The sequence below is a fragment of the Oryzias latipes genome, chromosome 2 (assembly GCF_053564925.1).
Source record: "Oryzias latipes strain Hd-rR chromosome 2, Olatipes_Hd-rR_3.1".
Classification (NCBI taxonomy): Eukaryota; Metazoa; Chordata; class Actinopteri; order Beloniformes; family Adrianichthyidae; genus Oryzias; species Oryzias latipes.
Window position 1 is genome coordinate 19,470,229 of NC_136238.1, and position 18,467 is coordinate 19,488,695.

The 18,467-nt window shown below is 42.1% G+C and overlaps 2 protein-coding genes across 4 annotated transcripts; both read left to right on the forward strand.

Annotated features, from left to right (window-relative positions):
- The first annotated feature begins 1,836 nt into the window (after positions 1–1,836).
- LOC144988658 (adenylate cyclase type 8-like) lies at positions 1,837–4,887 on the forward strand. The gene is made up of 4 exons (XM_078939273.1): positions 1,837–2,218; positions 2,289–2,480; positions 2,670–2,909; positions 4,524–4,887. The coding sequence occupies exons 1-4, from the start codon at positions 1,905–1,907 to the stop codon at positions 4,885–4,887; spliced, it is 1,110 nt and encodes a 369-aa protein (XP_078795399.1). The 5' UTR covers positions 1,837–1,904.
- Positions 4,804–18,393, forward strand: LOC101162988 (adenylate cyclase type 8-like). 3 transcript variants are annotated; one of them, XM_023962144.2, is made up of 19 exons: positions 4,804–5,027; positions 5,460–5,590; positions 5,708–5,819; positions 5,894–6,021; positions 7,334–7,492; positions 8,528–8,762; positions 8,848–9,033; positions 9,116–9,216; positions 10,531–10,732; positions 11,898–11,987; positions 12,059–12,186; positions 12,261–12,351; positions 12,545–12,703; positions 15,143–15,289; positions 15,371–15,463; positions 15,544–15,658; positions 15,897–16,021; positions 16,090–16,188; positions 16,301–18,393. In XM_023962144.2, the coding sequence occupies exons 1-19, from the start codon at positions 4,908–4,910 to the stop codon at positions 16,481–16,483; spliced, it is 2,604 nt and encodes an 867-aa protein (XP_023817912.1). In that variant the 5' UTR covers positions 4,804–4,907; the 3' UTR covers positions 16,484–18,393. The 3 variants fall into 3 exon arrangements, with proteins under 3 accessions (XP_023817912.1, XP_023817915.1, XP_078790041.1); XM_023962147.2 differs by lacking the exon at positions 15,143–15,289; XM_078933915.1 differs by lacking the exons at positions 16,090–16,188; positions 16,301–18,393 and having other exon boundaries at positions 15,857–15,951.
- The last annotated feature ends 74 nt before the right edge of the window (positions 18,394–18,467 follow it).

An 18,467-nucleotide genomic window follows, 5' to 3' on the forward strand; every position in this document is an offset into this window, starting at 1 on the left:
TTCAGGAGGACCCACCTGTGGATTAGGTTGGGACATCTGCTGGCTTTTATCAGCTCATTACAGATGGCCTCGATCTTTGGGACTCTCAGGGAGCTGATTCCATTAGAGCCTAAAAGAAACCCACAACCTAGACCTGGACATGACCATGTTTTTTCTTTTGGAAGCTGCAGATGACATGGAAAGTCTGAGTCAAGAGAAATGAAACATTTAACACTGAAGACCGAAGAGGAAGAAATGGACTCCTGAGTCAAACATTGGAGGTCGACCATGTGTGCCATGTGGAGGAAAAACTGATGTAGGCTAAAGACCAGCAACAGGAAGAAACAGCTATTAAAGAGGAGTTCAACATCTGAATGAAGTTTCAGGTATTTATCCTCCATTACACCTGCAGGGTTTATTTTGTTTTGAAAGAACCTCAGAGATGCTTTTGCTGTAAAATGTCAAAAGATTCTCTCAGAAATCTCTCCTGTCACAACATAGAAATCCCTGCCTCATAAAATAATGTTTTTCCTGTAATTCAGAGACATGGTGATGACAATGACATATTATCTGCTCTGATTTAAAACAATTATTTTTTGTTATTTAAAAAAACTATTATTAATCTTTGTTTTCTTGATTCATTGTAGTTCATTAAGGTAACTTGATTAGAGTCAACAAAACACTTCAGCTGAAAAGTCCACTCTGTTCTATAATATTGATTGTAGTAGAAGAAAAAATTAATAAAAATGTAACTGAACTGGATACTAATTCTTCTCTTATATGTGTTGACCTAGGGAAAAAAACAATATTAATAAGAATAAACTGAACTTTAATCTTTAATCTTAATTTTAGCTGAAAATACTTATTTCAAAAGCGTATAAAGTTAATTGGTCAGTCAAAAAATATGGCGTTGTCTGCATAAAATGTAACAAAACTGGATCTTAATTCTTATCTTAGATACGTTGTCCTCTGAGAAAAAAAAAAAAAATCCACTTTAGTCTACAATCGTGATTTTAAAAGGGTTTGAAGCAAATAAGTAACCTAAACAGAATGGGATCTGAATTTTTATCTTATATGGATTGTCCTCTGACAAAAGTAATTTAAAAATAATGAAATAAATTCAACTTTGTTCTATATTTTTCCATTTTAGCTGTCAAAAAACAACTACAAAGTTGTACAAAGTGAATCGGTTGGTCAAAAAACCCATTCTTAATTCCTATTTTGGATACCTTGTTCTCTGAGAAAATTAATAAGAAAATGTTTAAAAATCAACTTTATTCAAGAATTGTGAATTTAGCTGACAAGAAAATGCATTTTAAAAGTATATAAAGTATGGTTGGTCAAAAAAAACATGAAGTCATCTGCATAAGATATAACAAAACTGGATCCCAAAAGTAACAGAATAGAGCTGAATTCCTATCTTAAATACATTGTCCTCAGGGAAAACTAATAAAAAAGGAAAAGCTGACAAGAAACATTTCTGAAAGTGTACAAAGTGAACCGTTTTCACAAAAAACCATGGCATTGTCTGCATAAAAATGTAACAGGACTAACCCTAATTTCTATCGTAGATGCAAAAAAAGAGCTGGTTTAGCAGGTCATCATGACATTTTTTAGCTTTAAAGTTGAAATAATTTGCCTTGCAATGTAGGGCTTAGAGCCAAAGTAATCTGACAGAGATCGTTTACCTGACTTTACTGATTTTAATTTAAAAGGATTTTTTTTTTTGCCTGGATTCATTGGGTACAGATAAAGTCCTGCTGTTGTCTGATTGGATTAACCCTGAAACCTCCAGCTGACTCTGCTCAGCCATGTCGATGTTCTGTGACTAACAGTCTTGACATTTAAGTACAACACACAAGAAAAATGAAGTTTTGTAGATTTTCTGACCTGCTTTTTGGATCCGCCTCCCATCAGGAACTACCATGGAAGACACCTGTGGCACCTTTTCATCAGGAACTACCATGGAAGACAACTGTGGCACCTTTTCATCAGGAACTACCATGGAGGACAACTGTGGCACCCTGGGAAATGGTGACTGTGAATCTGCCAGTGACATCACCTTCAGTGCAGAAGTTGAACCAGCGCCCAAACTGCAGAGGAAGCACCTTCTGTGGCAGAATGCCGTCAGGAACATCATCGAGCAGCACAATCTGTACTCGCTGAAGCTCGCCGGGGGGCTGGGGCGCGAGCGGCACCGCATCACAGTCACAGACGCCTACATCGCAGATATCAACAGGTGACCCACTGTGACCTCAGCCGTTCCAAAGGTCAGCAGCGTTTGCTTGACTCGGGTTTTGGTTCCTCAGGCAGATCCGTAGCAAAGCTTCTCGGGGAAACTTTTGGCAGAAGCGGCGTTCCTCTGCAGCACGGATCCACCCAAGCGTCCGGCCGTCCTCTGTGAAAGCCCGGCCCAAACCGTGCACTGACTCTGACTTCTTTGTGTCGTGTGGATCAACCGTACACGGTGTCTTCATTCCCACCTTGCAGCTCACCTTCAAGTAAAGACACAAACAACAACACTCCTTTAAAACCACACAAATAAGGACTAATTTTGTATCTTTTTTTTAAATTCACTTTGTGTAAAAGATTAAATGTAATCTTTGATATCTTTCTGCCGTACCCCATTTATGAACCCTAACTGCTTTGACTGTTTGATGTTAGACTTTTGCTTCATTTCTGAACTGCAGGTCTGCAGACCTGGAGCAGCTTTACCTTCAGTTCTCCTCATCTCAGAGAAGAACCTCACTGGTCGTCACCAACATTGTGGACATCCTCACCCGACTGCTTGTCTCACTACTGACCTGGGCCCCTGGGTGGGGGGCTGTGACCTGTGACTGGCTGACAGGCTTGTCAGTTATCCTGTGGGCGGGGTTTATTTGTCTGGCACTCGTCAGAAGGGAAATGATGTCATCATCAACGTGTCTTAGGTAAGCAAAGCAGGTGTTGGAGTAAGTCTCCTTCATAGTTAATCTTGGATGTCAGTTTTTTTAATAACTTTATAGAAATTTGAAAACAATACAAACATAGCAAGTCAAAAAATTCAAACTTGAAGCTAAGTGGTTTAATAATTTATTAATACGTTTGCAGGTTGCGTTAACATGAAGAGGCAACATTGCAGAGAAGCCAGTGACGAAGAATTTTTTTGGGGTATTTAGTATTCAGCTGCCTTAGTCACAACTGACCTTTAGGGTCAATATCAGGCCGCTTTGTGAGCCCATAGAGTGAAAATGTTCATATACATTTTCTACGGGCATGCTGCCAGCGACAGGTCGTGTCAAACGCTTAACTAGCAATGGTCAGTAAGACACGTTGTACAGGTTTTTTTTACTTTTTTAACCCCCTTGAATCCTGTGCTCTGAGCAAGGGGCTCATGAGTGCTGTCCAAGTGATGAGTGTGTGCTATGTCAATGCAGCTGGTATGGACATTAGACAGTCAGAACGTAGTTCATGTAGGTATCCTACAGGTGTCCTAAGAACACTTACATAGGGCATCCTACACCAGCATCACTGATATTTCATAAACACACACAATTTACAGTACCCTTACAAATTTTGATTTTTTGATTTGAAATGATTTATTTCAAGCAATCACGGAATAATGCACAAAACAATACAACAAGCATTCATACATTCATTCAAAGATGTATCCAACTTAGGATAATTAGATATTAAATCAAAGATTGCTTGAAAGGGAGTGGAAGGAAGCGAACTTATATAATCCCACCCCTGTTCTCCCGTAACCCTTTTACTACATGATTTATCATTGTCCGGTTCATAACTTTTCATCTGATATCGATGCCTTACCAACACAGTTTCAGGTGTTGGTAAATACTTTATGATACAGTTATCACACGTAAAAGTACATTCCATCTTCAACGACGTCCCTTGAGGTGGCCGTACAAGCCTCAAGGGAACTGGAAGACACACCTGCACTCCCCCTAAGATGTGGTCGCACCTCTCTACAGCCCTGCAACCCAGCAACCCGCAGCTCCCGGACAGGCCATCATAAGGCAGAAGTTCCAGTACTTTTCACGAGAACTCTATTTTCTGAAGTCTTTAACAGGCAGGATTTCATAGTAGAGAGATTGATTGCTGTTCATACTTGTTGATACAGCTACCCAAAACCTTTATCGAATTAGTTTTATGTATGAAATAGAAAGATGTAGAAAGAGAAGAAGTAGATATTCGGACAGGGGGCACACTTCTGGTTTCAAAGAAAAACTTTTATAGAACTAGTTCTATAAGAATTGTATGTCTCAACTGCATTGAGGATTGACCAAAGTCACATTTAGGTAGTAATTGGAATTCTTTACTAGTTCAGTGTAATTAATTTGATCTCTATCTTATAAAATATGAGAATTCTACATAAAACCAGACTGGCTTTTGTCAAGTGCTTCATCTACATTTTTGCTGTATTTGCAGAAATGATTGCTAATTCTCAATCAAGTGCACTTGTGAGGGATATACAGGATTTAGGAAAATAAGTTTTTGTTTTTAAAGATAGTTTACTATATTTTGAGTCTCCTGTGCGCCCCCTGCAGGTGCTTGTCCCTGCTCACCTGGGCATCTCAGACCTTTCAGGGCCTGCTGGCCGTCTTCAGCTGGGCTGAAAGCCACCACTCCTGGTATGTCTTCTTCACACTCTTCTCCACGTACACCCTGATACCGCTGCCCCTTGTCTGGTCCATTGCAGCTGGGGTAACCACCTCCACGCTGCACCTCCTGGTGGACGTTTGCAGTAGATACAGTGATCACATCATTTTCAGAAAGGTTTGTTCTTTGTCCCTTCTTTGTGTTTCTTTCCTGCTCTGTTTCATCGTTTTTGAATCCCTTCTCTCCTTTCACTCCTCCATAACTCGTTCTATGCCTTCTTTCGTTTTGGTTTTACCTGTCAGGTGTTGTTGAAGACCTTACTCTACTTGGCTATGAACACGGCTGGACTCTTTATTCATTACCTGTCAGACCGGACTCAGAGGCAGAGCTTCCTGGAGACTCGGCGCTGCATTGAGGGCCGGGTCCGGCTGGAAAGGGAGAACCAGAGACAGGTAGAGTCCAAGCAACACCCAAGGAATAAAGGATAGTGGGCATGGCCTTTATGCTAGACAGTGTTGTTGTTCACCTTGGGGTATATGCCTTCAGGTGTTGTCCCAGCGAATCAGCTTTCACTGATTTGTAAAGGTGGTTTTGGCAGAGATTATTACTCCATATGTCCTTCCTGACACAACTCTTTATTTTATCCGGGTTGTGGATCAGAACAAGGGGACATTTGGCTATATAGTTGGGCGGAAGCCCCATGCCTTACCCTGACTTCCCATATGCCAGTCCCACACGCAGCCAACTGAGCCATCCAGCTGCTAGACAGTAACATTAACAACTACTTATTTCAATAGATACAAGAATTTCAAACAAGCTTTTCTTGAAATATATCAGTAATAAATTATGACACCAGAGTCTCATTTCTACCCTTATACTTCCAGGAGCGCCTGGTGATGTCCATTCTGCCGCGCTTCCTGGTCCTGGAGATGATTTCTGACATGACGGCAGCAGATGAATACCTTCTTCCTCAACAGTTCCACAAAATTTACATCCATCACTACAAGGACGTAAGGTGAGGATGAGTAGCTTGCCAAAAATGTCAGCCTGTTTGGTCAAGTGCTTTGGAACACCAACACGGCTGAGTTTTCTTTGTGCCACAGAGTTTTACATCTCGTGTTTGTCTCTGCAGCATTCTGTTTGCAGACATCATTGGCTTCACGTCGCTGTCCTTGATTCTGTCGGCCCAGGAGCTCGTCAAAACTCTCAATGAGCTCTTTGGGCGCTTCGATCGGCTGGCTGAGGTACAATCCACCTTGCGACAGTTTTTATACAGCGCTGTTGTAGTTTTTTATGTGCGGTTCCTGTTTATGCTCAGGAGCATCAATGTTTGCGCATTAAGATCCTTGGCGACTGTTATTACTGTGTCTCTGGGGTGCCGGAACCGCAGAGGGGACACGCCCGCAGCTGTGTGGAGATGGGCCTTAGCATGATCAGCACCATACGGTAAAAAACACACAAGCCACTATTCACTTCTGCTTATTATGCCGGAGTATTAGGCCGACCATAAAAAAAAATAATAATTAAAAATTACGAGAAAAAATAAATGTTACAAGAATTTTTTTTCAAAAATAAGGTTGTAAAATTACCAGGAAAAAAGTTGTACATTTTGGATTTTTTTAAAACAAGAATAAAGTCGTGAACCTATAAGGAAAAAGTAATAATTTTACGAGAAAAAAATGGTAAAATTATGAGACTAATAAATACATTTGAGAGAATAAAGATGAACAACTATGATGACAACCTTTTATAATTTTTTACGAAAGAAAATGTCATAAATGTGTGTTATTTTTTTCAAACGAGGATAAAGTTGTGAAATTATTAGAAAACTGTTGTAATTCTGCGAGAAAAAGTCGTAAATTTATGAATGAAAAAATAAATTGACGGGACTACAGCTGTAAAGTTACGAGAACATTTTACTGGAAAAAAGGCATAAATTAATGAGAAAACAAATAAATTGATGAGAAAAAAGACTTAAAATACTGAGAAATTAAGCTATTGATTTTCCAAAAAAAAGTTGTACATTCATAGGGACAAGGGGAAAAAATGTACGAGAAAAAAGAATTGTTTTGAAAAGAATAAAGTTGTAAATTTGTGAGAAAAAGTAGTATTTTTACGAGAAAAATTTCATAGAATTATGAGTAAAATAATCTATATTTTACTATAGTAGAGTTATAATTACATAAGTTATAGTTGATAATTTACCAGATTTGAGTTTTACATTTTGGAAGTAAAAATCTGTTTACTAAAAAAACAAAAAAAGAACCAAATTCAGAATGAGAGACGTAGAGCGCATTGTCCTTCATTCAGCTTTGGTTTCAACAATAAAGAAATACTCTTCAAGTGAGTCCAAATTGTTTTAATAAAGTATAACAGTATTGAAAAGCATTTGCAGGAAACTTCAGAAGAAGATTCTTGACCCGCAAGGATTTGCAGCAGGCGAGCCGTTTACACCGTTGGCATAATAGTTGTGAAAGTTGGATAGCTTCATAGCACATAGATTCCTATGATAAAAACCCCCAAAATGGCTGCATTGATTGTACATATTTATATTAACGAAAAAGCATGGCTTTTTTTCCTTGTTAAATTACAACTTTGTTCTCAAAAATATTCAAGTTCTTTCTTGTAAAATTATGATTTTTTTTTTGTCATTAATCTATGTTATTCTTGTAAATGTATATTTCTTTTTTTCTCATGGTGGCCCCGATGCTCTGTTGTTTCGTAAACCACCGCAGTGACGTCCAAATGTCCCCCACAGGTATGTGCGACGGGAGCTGCAACAGGAAGTGGACATGAGGATTGGGATCCACTCAGGTTCGGTGCTTTGTGGCGTGCTGGGCCTTCAGAAGTGGCAGTTTGATATCTGGAGCTGGGATGTGGATATTGCCAACAGCCTGGAGGCGGCAGGACTTCCAGGGTTAGATTCTTCAAAATGGCAACTTTCACTTACAGCTGCATCTTAAATCTCGACCAATCAGCAGGCTTTTTGATGGCGGATATGTCACGCTAACATAAAGAGCTACTCCAGCACAGGTGCTATCTCACCTCTGCACAAATAGTATGTGTTGGTCCGAATGCGTAAGTATGCGTGTATGAACATCAGTTGTATTGTGGCAGGTGTGTTTGTGGCATTTGGGTGTGTGTGGACAGGCCCCGCCCCTTTTTGGATTCACATTAATTATAAACCTGACTGTAATGATTATAAACATCCAGCAACTTGTTGCCTTATGCTGCTTCACAGTTCTACCCCCCCCCCCCCCCCCCCCTCCGGCATCCGTCTCTTTTTCCCTTCTTTACTTTTCCGTCAGGTCCAACAAAAGACTGTTATAGATATGAGTAAGATGAATAAAGTTTAGCCTAAACTACAAAAGGGGTTTATTTAAATATACACCTAGTGTGTCAAATGGTTCATAACCCCTATTGTAACAGTAAAATCTGTCCAACACAAGAGGCTCTGAGCTCTCATCTGTCTGCTCAGCTGTAGGACAGGACAAGTTGAGAAAAAAAATAAATAAAGATGTCACGCTAAACTGAAACTTATGAACGCAAAATCAAGAAAGCGAGATGAGACACAACGCACGGAAAAACGTTTGGGATGCAAAATGCAAAAACACTTTTTAAAAGCAAATATTAAATATGTTAATTTGCTAATTAGAAAGTTGTGTTTGCAGTGTGTTGGCATAAATATCACTTCATATTTGTGACTAAGAGACGTCAAAGCGTTTAACAGCGAAAACAAGAAACTGGGAAAAACAACTGTTTATCCAGCGCTATAAGAGGTTCCTATTTGCAAAACGCACCTGATAGAGGTGATCAGCAGCAGATAATGTTTTCAGCAGAAGTTTTTCACAAACATTAAGCAAATTGTTTACATTTTCTCAAACATCATCATGACTTTATTGCCTTTTTTTGTTGTTGTTGTTGTCTTCTTGTATCCCATCTCTCCTCCCAGGCAGGTGCACATCTCCAAGGCAACTCTAGACTGTCTGGATGGTATCTACCAGACCGAGAACGGGCACGGCCAGGAGCGTAGCGAGTTTTTACGGAAACACAACATCGACACGTATCTGATCCGTCCCGCACCACGCGAGGAAACCAAACCCCAAAAACTGAGACGCCCGAGTTATGACGACATGACGACCTGGAGTGCTGAGCTGCCGTTTGGAGATATCCTGGGGATGAATTTTGTGAGAACCAAACAAGTGAAGCTCAAAACCAAGTGTTTTCTCATGAATATCATTGATGTCTTCTGGTCTTTGTGGCGCTCTGTAGATCCTCGCCACTTTCACCAACGGCTCTCTCACTCAGCTGCCCAATCAGATTGCAGCTCGATCTGGATCTCGGGAAGTCAACAAAAGAATCCAACAGTCCATGGAGGTCCGCAGCAGCGAGCGGATGAGGAAGGAGCACATCACCACCTTCACTCAGGTGTTCAAGGATGCCCAGATGGAGGGAAAGGTGACTTTCACTTGTTGGTTTGACTTCTCATGTGTGATGAGCTGTTCCGTGATCATTCTCGTGTTTTTTTTTGTTTTTTTAGTACTCCCAGATGAGAGATGAGCTCTTTAAGACCAACATGGTGTGTTCCTTCGTCTTGTTGCTGCTGCTCATGGCTATCCAGGTGCTCATCCCCGCCCCAAGGTACCTCCTTGCTACTGTTCGTCAAGCTGGGCTGACAGAAAGCTGCACGCACGCCATTCCTGTCGAGCTGCCTTCACATCGCCCTCGGCAACGCACATTCAAAGCGACCTCGTCCAATGAAGTCTACGCAAACACACGGAAATGCGCCTTTTGGGGTTCTGTGTTCAAAAGTGCTGTGTTCAGGCGTAGCAACACCGGTTTTCGACAACTGTTGTTGACAACAGTTGACAACCATTTGAAAATTGATCATAGAAAAGAAATGAACCATTGCGGTTCGCTAGAACTCTATGACATCAAGTCTTTCATGTATTTTAATAGAGATGTAAAAGAAAAAGCCTGAAGCAAGATTTGGGAGATTTGAACCACTAAAACATTTCACACTAAGCCTCTACCAAACTGTAGGTGGTGAAAGTCGCTAGTAAACAGTAGAAGAAGAAGCCCCTCCCTGCTTGTCCAGTGTGAACAACATGGCTAAATGTTCGTTGAAGAATGTGCGTTTAGCCAGATCAGGGGTGTCAAACTCAATATTTATTGAAAAATTAACTGCAACTGATATGTAATGTTTAAACTTTTCAGTGTCTTCTTGTTATATTCTTTCCTTACAGCCACATTAGCTCCACACACAAGACAAACAAGTCTGTCTTTTTATTTGTGAACAGATAATCCGCCTCCCACCTGTCTTAAAAGCTCCTGTTGTCCATCTTTCGTTTGGTCATTTTGGTGGAGGATGAAATTAATTCGTCCGATGTGACTTTGAGCATGGCTGTCAATGACTGTCAACAGATAAAAGGAGCACTTGCTGGTTTATACTAGCAAAGCATTATGGGATTTGTAGTATTAGCGGTACAGTATATACCGTGGACCAGCTGTAATGCACATTTTATATGATCTCGCGGGCCAATTTTAATTACACCGTGGGCCAAATTTTGACACGTGAGCCACAGTAGATCTTGAACACACTTCAAATGCCTGGTGTGACTTAACCCTTGTGCTATCCTAGGCACTTTATCATTGGGAGTGGGTCATCTTGACCCAACTAGACAGTGCTCTGAACCTTTTTTCTTCAATGATTTGTGATCTTCACTGGTGTCCATGGATTACATGAAATCTTTCCACCTTTGTCATGGTAGGGAGAACACGTCAATGTAAGGATGGGGTCATCTAGACCCCAAAGGATAACACATGGGTTAAAGGATTTCCACATATAAAAGCTGATCTGAAGCCGAGCCATCACAAACTTTACTTTGCGTAGAAGCTGAACCGCTGACATAAACCCCAGTTTTTTGTTTTGCCCCTTTTTCTTTCCCCCTCTAGACTCTGTCCCATGTTGCTGCAGTTCCTGCTTGGCGGCTGTGTTTACTTCCTGCTGCTGCTGCTGACTCTGGGGGAGGAGTTTAAGTGTTGCCCCGCCCGCCTGCAGTCCATCAGCTGCTGGGTGCACGAAACCAAAAACGCACGCACGCTGCTGACGCTCACTGCCATCACGGTCAACTTTGGGGTCGCCTCAGTAGACGTTGTAAGTCGGACACTTTTTGTTTACAATTTTGATTTTTGTTTTTGCCATTTTGTAGGAAAAAAAGGGACAAACAAAAGTCAAACACTTTTATAGTAACAGAGTCCAAAAACATGGATTTGTACCAAGTCATAAATTCTACTAGTCATAACTCGCATCACAATTCTTCTGTTTTAAACTCACAAAAATTTGCATGCGCCTAGTATCGGGCAAAAATAATTTTGACAAATTAATGGACTGCCCCCAACAAACATCATGGGGCCAAAATCTCTTGGGGCTTAGAAAAATATTTTAAAATCAAGTAATGAAACCAAAGCACGCGTGATGATGGAGGATATCCAAAGGAGGTTTTTAAATTATTATGGGATGGCCGCAGGACCTAAAGCTTGGTGGCAATTTCGTGGCAAAGTGGGAAATTTGGTGATTTATAGTCAAACAAAAAGAAAACTTTCATTCAAGCAATCTTCACAAAATGGAACACACATAGTTAAGTGTACAACCACAACCCAAATTTTTTTGACCTTTGACTCCAGGATGAGGCCGCCATCTTGAATTTTCCCCCAAGAACCCTTTTCATACTTTTTTACACATGAAACTCCTCCTATATAGGGGATTTTTATCAGTTGCCTCCTAACTCCTGGAGCATCCCTGGAAAGCTACTTGGGAAAGAACTTTGGTAGAAGTTGTAGATATTTAATGCTGTTAGAATGGCGTTTTAGCAAAAGTGGCATCTTTATGTTGAATCCATGAATTGTTGGGTAAAACCAAAATGAACATATTAGGAAAGGTGGGCGAGGTTAGCAAAAAACCTCAGTTGCCAAGGAAATCCAAAAATGAACTTTTGCCCATTCTTCTAAACTTTATTGCATACATTTGTTCGTCAATGGTTGCAATGGAGATAAAACCAATAGAAAAGCTGCCATTTTGAGAAAGAAACTCTTCATGAATTTGTAATTGGGGCCTGACAAGGGCCTACGATCTATATGCTGCATTAATTGGATTTAAAACGCCTCCTCTTCTTGTCTTTTTGCTTCTCTAAGTGTCTTTCTCCTTCTGTGTTTGCGTCTCTTTCCTGTCTTTGTACCTGTTCTTGTATCCTTTTGCGTCTTCTCCATGAACTTCTTGTGTTCTCTTCGCGCTCTCTCATGGGTTCGCCCCTGGCTTTTAGCTGTGGTGTGATTTGTCTGCTGTCAGTGAATCGTCACTGACTTCCTCCTCGTCCCCTCCGCCTGACGTCAACATCTGCACTCATCCAGAAGTGAGTATCTCTCTTTTCTACCAGTCCGTCTGTCCTTCGGCGCCGTTGACGTCTTTGTCTCCTGTCCACAGTACGTGATGCTGAGTGCAGTGGTCGCTATGGTTACGTGTGCGGTCTTCCTCAGGCTGAGCTGTGTGCTGCAGCTGGCCTTCATGCTGCTGGCGGCCACTTTTGCCGGTTCGCTGGTGGAGTCGTACAGGTGAGGTTCCTGCCGGGAAAACGCTGCCTTTCGGGTGCTGTAGGAACTGACTCATGGGTGTCTTTTCCCTGCAGCATTCTCAGCTCCCATCACCTGTGCAGAAGGGGGGTGTGCATCATCCTCATGGCCATCTTTGTGGTTGCCGTGCTCTATAACAGCAGACAGGTGATGTGCATGAAAAACTTCCCCAAGATGTTTACATTTCCACATTCTGGACAAATTCACGAGGCTAGTTTTCTTACCCAAAGGCGTAACGACCGTCGAACCACCAACCAAGTGATAGAGGACTCCAATCCCCCCCCCCCCTCTGTTGATGTCTTTTAATTTCTTTTTTCTCTGCATTTCTTCCTTTTGGTAGCTGGAGATAACAGCGCGGCTGGACTTCCTGTGGCGTCTGCAGGCGAGGAAGGAGGTGGAAGACATGAAGGAGCAGAGAGAGCACAATGAGTGTCTGCTGCTGAACATCCTGCCCGTCCACGTCGCACAACACTTCCTGCAAAGAGAGACCGACAACGAGGTGGCCAGTTCAATTCAATTCAACTCAATTTTATTTATATAGCCCAATATTACAACGATAGTCGTCTCAATGGGCTTCATACCAGTAATTGTATAATAAACAGGAAATCCTAAGGATTATGAAGTCATAGACTTTAAGAGGTAATGCCTAAACTAACTAAACTAATTAATGACTCATCCTTAGACCCTCCTGAAGATAAATAGAAAGATAAGAAAGTTAAACATGACATTTTCCAACATTATGGCTTACATTATGGCTTAGTATCAAATTGGTAAAGAATCATTTTCTCTAAACTATTCATATAAATGCAGGTCTTTACTTTAAGAATTTTGCCTCCGAACAGCAACTAGACATTGTTGTGCTGCACGTACTCAGAAGAATAAATCACTCTTCCAAAAAATTAAACCTTTTACTTTTATCATTTTGCGCCATTATCTGACATCTGACATAAATGACAAAACTAATGCAAATTAAAATAAACTACAAACCGATTATTTATTGAAATAGTTCGTATTTTTCTCCAAAGCCTAAAGAGACGTCTGCGGCTTGAGAGCCACAAGTTTTAGACCCCTGATCTTCAATTTTTGTTTTATTAAATGGAGGAAAAAAAGGACAAATTCAGGTTTTAAAATTAAATTTAAAAAAGAAAATCCATTTGAGGCTAATGCTTAAACCAAGATTGAACGTTTGCTAATAATTTCTAGAACTACGGCAGTTTCTCGTTCATCGTAGTAGTTCTCTAAAGTTCTTTAAAGCTGTAAAACCCCTCTCTACACACTTTCTACACTTTTCCCAGACAGACATGAACATTTTCACACTTTTTTGTTAAACTCTTAAAGTTCAAACCTGTGTTTTGGAATAAGCCAAAGATCTGATCGCGATATTCGGCAAATGGAATGCATTCAGTACGAGAGACAAAGGTGAGGAGATTGATTGACAGGGTCTACAGCCAATCAGGATGCAGAACACTGTGGACTGAAATAAATCAGAAAAACAATGAGACTGCGAAAGGTAAACTGCGATATAGTGATAGACCTCTGTACAGTGGGGCAAATAAGTATTTAGTCAGCCAGCAATTGTGGAAATCTTCCCATTTAAAATGTGAGAGAGGCCTGTCATTTTCATCATTGGTAATGCTCAACTATGAGAAAATAATCCAGAAAATCACTTTGTCTGATTTTTAAATACTTTATTTGCTGATTATGGTGGAAAATAGGTATTTGATCCCTTTGATCCCAAAAAAGCAAGATTTCTGGCTCTTACAGACCTGTAACTTCTTCTGTAAGAGCATCCTCTCTCCTCCACTTGTTACCTGTATTAATGTTTGAACTCATTATCTATATAAAATACACCTGTCCACATCCTCAAACCGTCACACTTCAAAGTCCACTATGGGAAAACCAAAAAGCTGTCTAAGGACACCAGAAACCAAACTGTTGACCTGCACCAGATTGGGAAGACTGAATCTGCAATAGGTGAAGAGCTTGGTGTGAATAAATCAACTGTGGGAGAAATTATTAGGAAATGGAAGACATACAAGACCACTGATCATGTCCCTCCATCTGGGGCTCCTGTAAAATCTCACCCTGTGGTCAAAATGATCACAAGAACGGTGAGCAAAACTCCCAGAACCACAAGGGGGGACCTAGTAAAGGACCTGCAAAGAGCTGGGACCAAAGTAAGAAAGGCTACCATCAGTAACACACTATGCAGCCAGAGACTCAAATCCTGCTGTGCCAGATGTGTCCCCCAGCTGAAGCCAGTACATCTGCAGGCCCGCCTAAAGTTTACTAGAGAGCATTTGGGTGATCCAGAAGAGGATTGGCCAGTCATCTGTCCCATGGTCAGATGAAACCAAAATAGAACTTTTTGGGAAGAACTCTACTCTTTATGTTTGGAGCAGGAAGAATGCTGAGTTGCATCCAAAGAACACCATAACTACTGTAAAGCATGGGAGTGGAAACATCATGGTTTGGGACTGTTTTTCAGCAAAGTGACCAGGACGACTGATCTGTGTAAAGGAAAGAATGAATGGGGCCATGTATCATCAGATTTAGAGTAAAAAACATCCTTCCATCAGCAAGGGCATTGAAGATGAAACGTGGCTGAGTCTTTCAACATGATAACGATACCAAACACACTGCCCGGGTAACGAAGTATTTAGCATCCATCCATCCATCCATCCATCCATCCATCCATCCATCCATCCATCCATCCATCCATCCATCCATCCATCCATCCATCCATCCATCCATCCATCCATCCATCCATCCATCCATCCATCCGGGGTTGCTGGAGCCTGTCCCAGCTGCTCAATAAATCTTCTAAAAAGAAAATCCTTTTTCTCAATGGTTGGATCTGTCTCTGAAAGCTTGTGTTAACGTTTGTGTTGCAAATGTGTGTTTGTGACTGACACAGCCGTGTGTTTGTGTGTGTCAGGAGTTGTACTCGCAGTCGTACTCGCACGTCGGCGTCCTCTTTGCTTCTCTGCCGGGCTTTTCTGACTTCTACGAGCAGAAAGAACTCGTTCATCAGCAAATCGAGTGTCTCCGCCTCCTTAACCGCATCATCAGTGACTTTGATGAGGTCATACACATCCAACCCCGCCCCACCCTGAGATTCCCATGTGCGAATGTGTCAATTTCCAGTTTGTGTATCCATCTGCAGCTGCTGGATGAATGTTACTTCCAGGAAGTCGAGAAGATCAAAACTATCGGCAGCTCCTACATGGCAGCGTCTGGCCTGTCACCTGACGGACAGGTGAGCCCATTCGATCCCCCAGTTCTGAACCTCCCCCCTGACTGGCCACGCATCACAATAGTCTGTGCGGGTGTGTGCAGGAGAGTGAGGACAGCTGGAACCACTTGAGCGAGCTGGTTCTGTTCGCTCTCGCCATGCAGGAAACGCTGAAGCACATCAACACTTTCTCAGGAAACCACTTTCAGCTAAGAGTTGGTATGATCTGCCCCCCCACCCCCCACCCTCCAGCCATGAAAAGACAGCAATAAAACCAACATCAAAATATTTATCTATCAAAAAGATTTTTTTATTTATTTAAAAGTTTACTTCTTTTCATTTCCTGTTCTGAAGAAAATTCAAAAATATATTTTTCCAATCATTTTTAAAAGATTAAGCCTTTTCTTTTTGTTCCAGCCGACCCAAAGTGACCCCCGCTGTGTCCTCTGGTGTCCAGGCATTGCCCACGGCCCGGTGATAGCTGGCGTGATCGGGGCCACCAAACCGCAGTACGACATTTGGGGTGCGACGGTGAACCTGGCGAGCAGGATGGAGACCACGGGCGTGACCGGGAGGATTCATGTGAGCTCACCCGTCCGTGGACGGCGTTTCGACCTTTCCACGCACTGCCATCGCCCTCTTTTTTTCAGGTCCCCGAAGCCACAAGTTGTGTTTTGGTGGAGCGAGGCTTCCAACGGCAGCTCAGAGGAGACATTTATGTCAAAGGCATCAGTGAACGCCAAGGAAAAGTGAGTTGGCACAAAACTTGACTATGTTTACAGAAAGTACAATAGGGGTGGATCAGAAAAGCTTTACTGATCCTCGCTAAGGTTCCTTAAGTGTGAACGACTCCTTCCTCAGGTCAGAACCTTCTTCGTGAGCAGCAGAGATGAACGATCGAGCTTCGTTGAGCGTGGTGGAGGACGGGGGCTTGCCCAGAACAGGAACACCCTGGGGGCTGTGGTCTACAGTCTGGTCCAAGCCAGGAAGCGGGAGAAGCTAAGGGAGGAAAATGGAGGCTTCCACCTGGTGGAAGCATCGTAGGAGAAGGAGGGAGGCAAGAAGGTTAGCGGTGCTTTGCCACTTGAAAATACTTTCCAAATTTGGTCAAAGTGGAGCACAGCTGGAAGTCTTCCTTCAACAGTCAGGTTTGTATGGTAACCCTTTACCACCAGAGATGTTGCTGAGACGCCCAAATGACGTGCGCTATTTGACATATCGTAAATTCTGGACCGCTTACGTGAACAACGTGAATCAGTTTTGCACCGTTATGCAACTTCTATTTATCAATTTATGTTCGCCCGTTCATCCGGGACCGGGTTCGCGGGGGCAGCAGTCTAAGCAAAGATGCCCAGACCTCCCTCTCCCCGGCCTCCAGCTCCACTGGGGGGACCCAGAGGTGTTCCCTGGCCAACTGAGAGACGAAGTTTCTCGAGTGTGTCCTGGGTCTTCCCCTGGACCTTCGCCTAGAACACCTCCCCAATGAGGCATCTGGACCAGCACCTCAACTGGCTTCTCATGATGTGGAGGAGCAGCGGCTGTACTCCAAACTCCCTGACCAAGCTTCTCACCCTACTTCTAAGGGAACACCCAGTCACTCTACGGAAAAAGCTCATTTCTGCCGCTTGTATTCGGGACCTTGTTCTTTTGGTCATGACCCTGAGTTCATGACCATAGGTGAATATTGGAACAAAGATCGACCGGTAAATTGGGAGCTTTGCTTTCTGCCTCAGCTCTCTCCTCACCACAACAGACCAATACAGCGGCTCCAATCCGCCTGTCGATCTCGTGAACGAGACCATAAGATATTAAAACTCCTTCATCTGGAGGAGGGAGACTCCACCCACCTGACAGTTGGCAAACTTCTTTTCTCCGGTAATGGAACTTCTTAACATAAATTGTTGCCGCTTTACTCTTCGAAAGAATCAACAGATTTACGTCGATTGCGTTAGCACTTCACTACTGTGCAGAGTTGCCCGTCAGCACAAAGCTGCTTTTTCTCCAAGTCAGAATTTGTCAGGATTACGTTAATTGTGTATACAGTTGAAGAGTTTAGCTACGTAAACACTGGGCATATCATGTGCGTTCAAACACGTGTTCTTGAACGCAGGTGTGGCTCACTGTGTTCACACTGGAGAAGCAGGGAGGGGCTTCTTCTTCTTCTTTGTCTTTTGCTAGAGTTTAGAAGCGCATGTCCACCACCTACAGTCAAAAGAGGCTTAGTGTGAATTGTCAAAACGGACGGCAGTTCCACGAATTAAAAATGAGGTTATCCACACGCCACTGCCAAATCCAAGTCTCTGATTGGTCAAAGTTTGACCTGGTTCCAACTTGCATCAGGCCTTCAGTGGCCACACGTTTTGTGCGTAGAGCCTGAAAATAGTCGTAGAAACTTGCGTAGCTACGCAGAGTTTTGAACACGGAAGCCCGAAACGCACGTTTATTTATACTTTTCATATTTAGACTTTTCATTGGAAAAGTCTAAATATGAAAAGTCCCCCCTTCATCAACGCACGGGGTGTGAACGTAGCGTCACGGTAGTCTAAAGAATGTCAACCCCGGAACTAAAGCACCGGATTGTTAAGGGTTCATACTACTAAAAACAATGCACCATTTTCTTTATGAGAACATGGGAATGTTTACATTTTAAAGGATTTTTTTTTCTTAAATTATCAACCTTTTCCTACAAAGGAAGAAACTGTTGCTATTGTCTCACTCACATAAAGTGTTTAACGTCATCAAGAGTTCTGTAAATCTTTTTATAACTATACATAGATTTTTTTTTTAATAAAGATGTAAGACTCTTTGTACAAAATGTAATTTTTCTCCAAAGGTCGACGGAAGCTTCAATGTGTAAAGGTTCTGACCACTAAGTGGAGCTGTAAACATGTGTTGGTGTGTTTCAGAAGAAATATGGTGGTTTATTAAATAAAAAGCAGTGCCCTGACCCAGTTTGAGTGTTTGGAAAGAAAATGTTTTTTTGTCCTGTCATCACTGAGACTTTTTCCTCATATCTGGAAAACCTTTG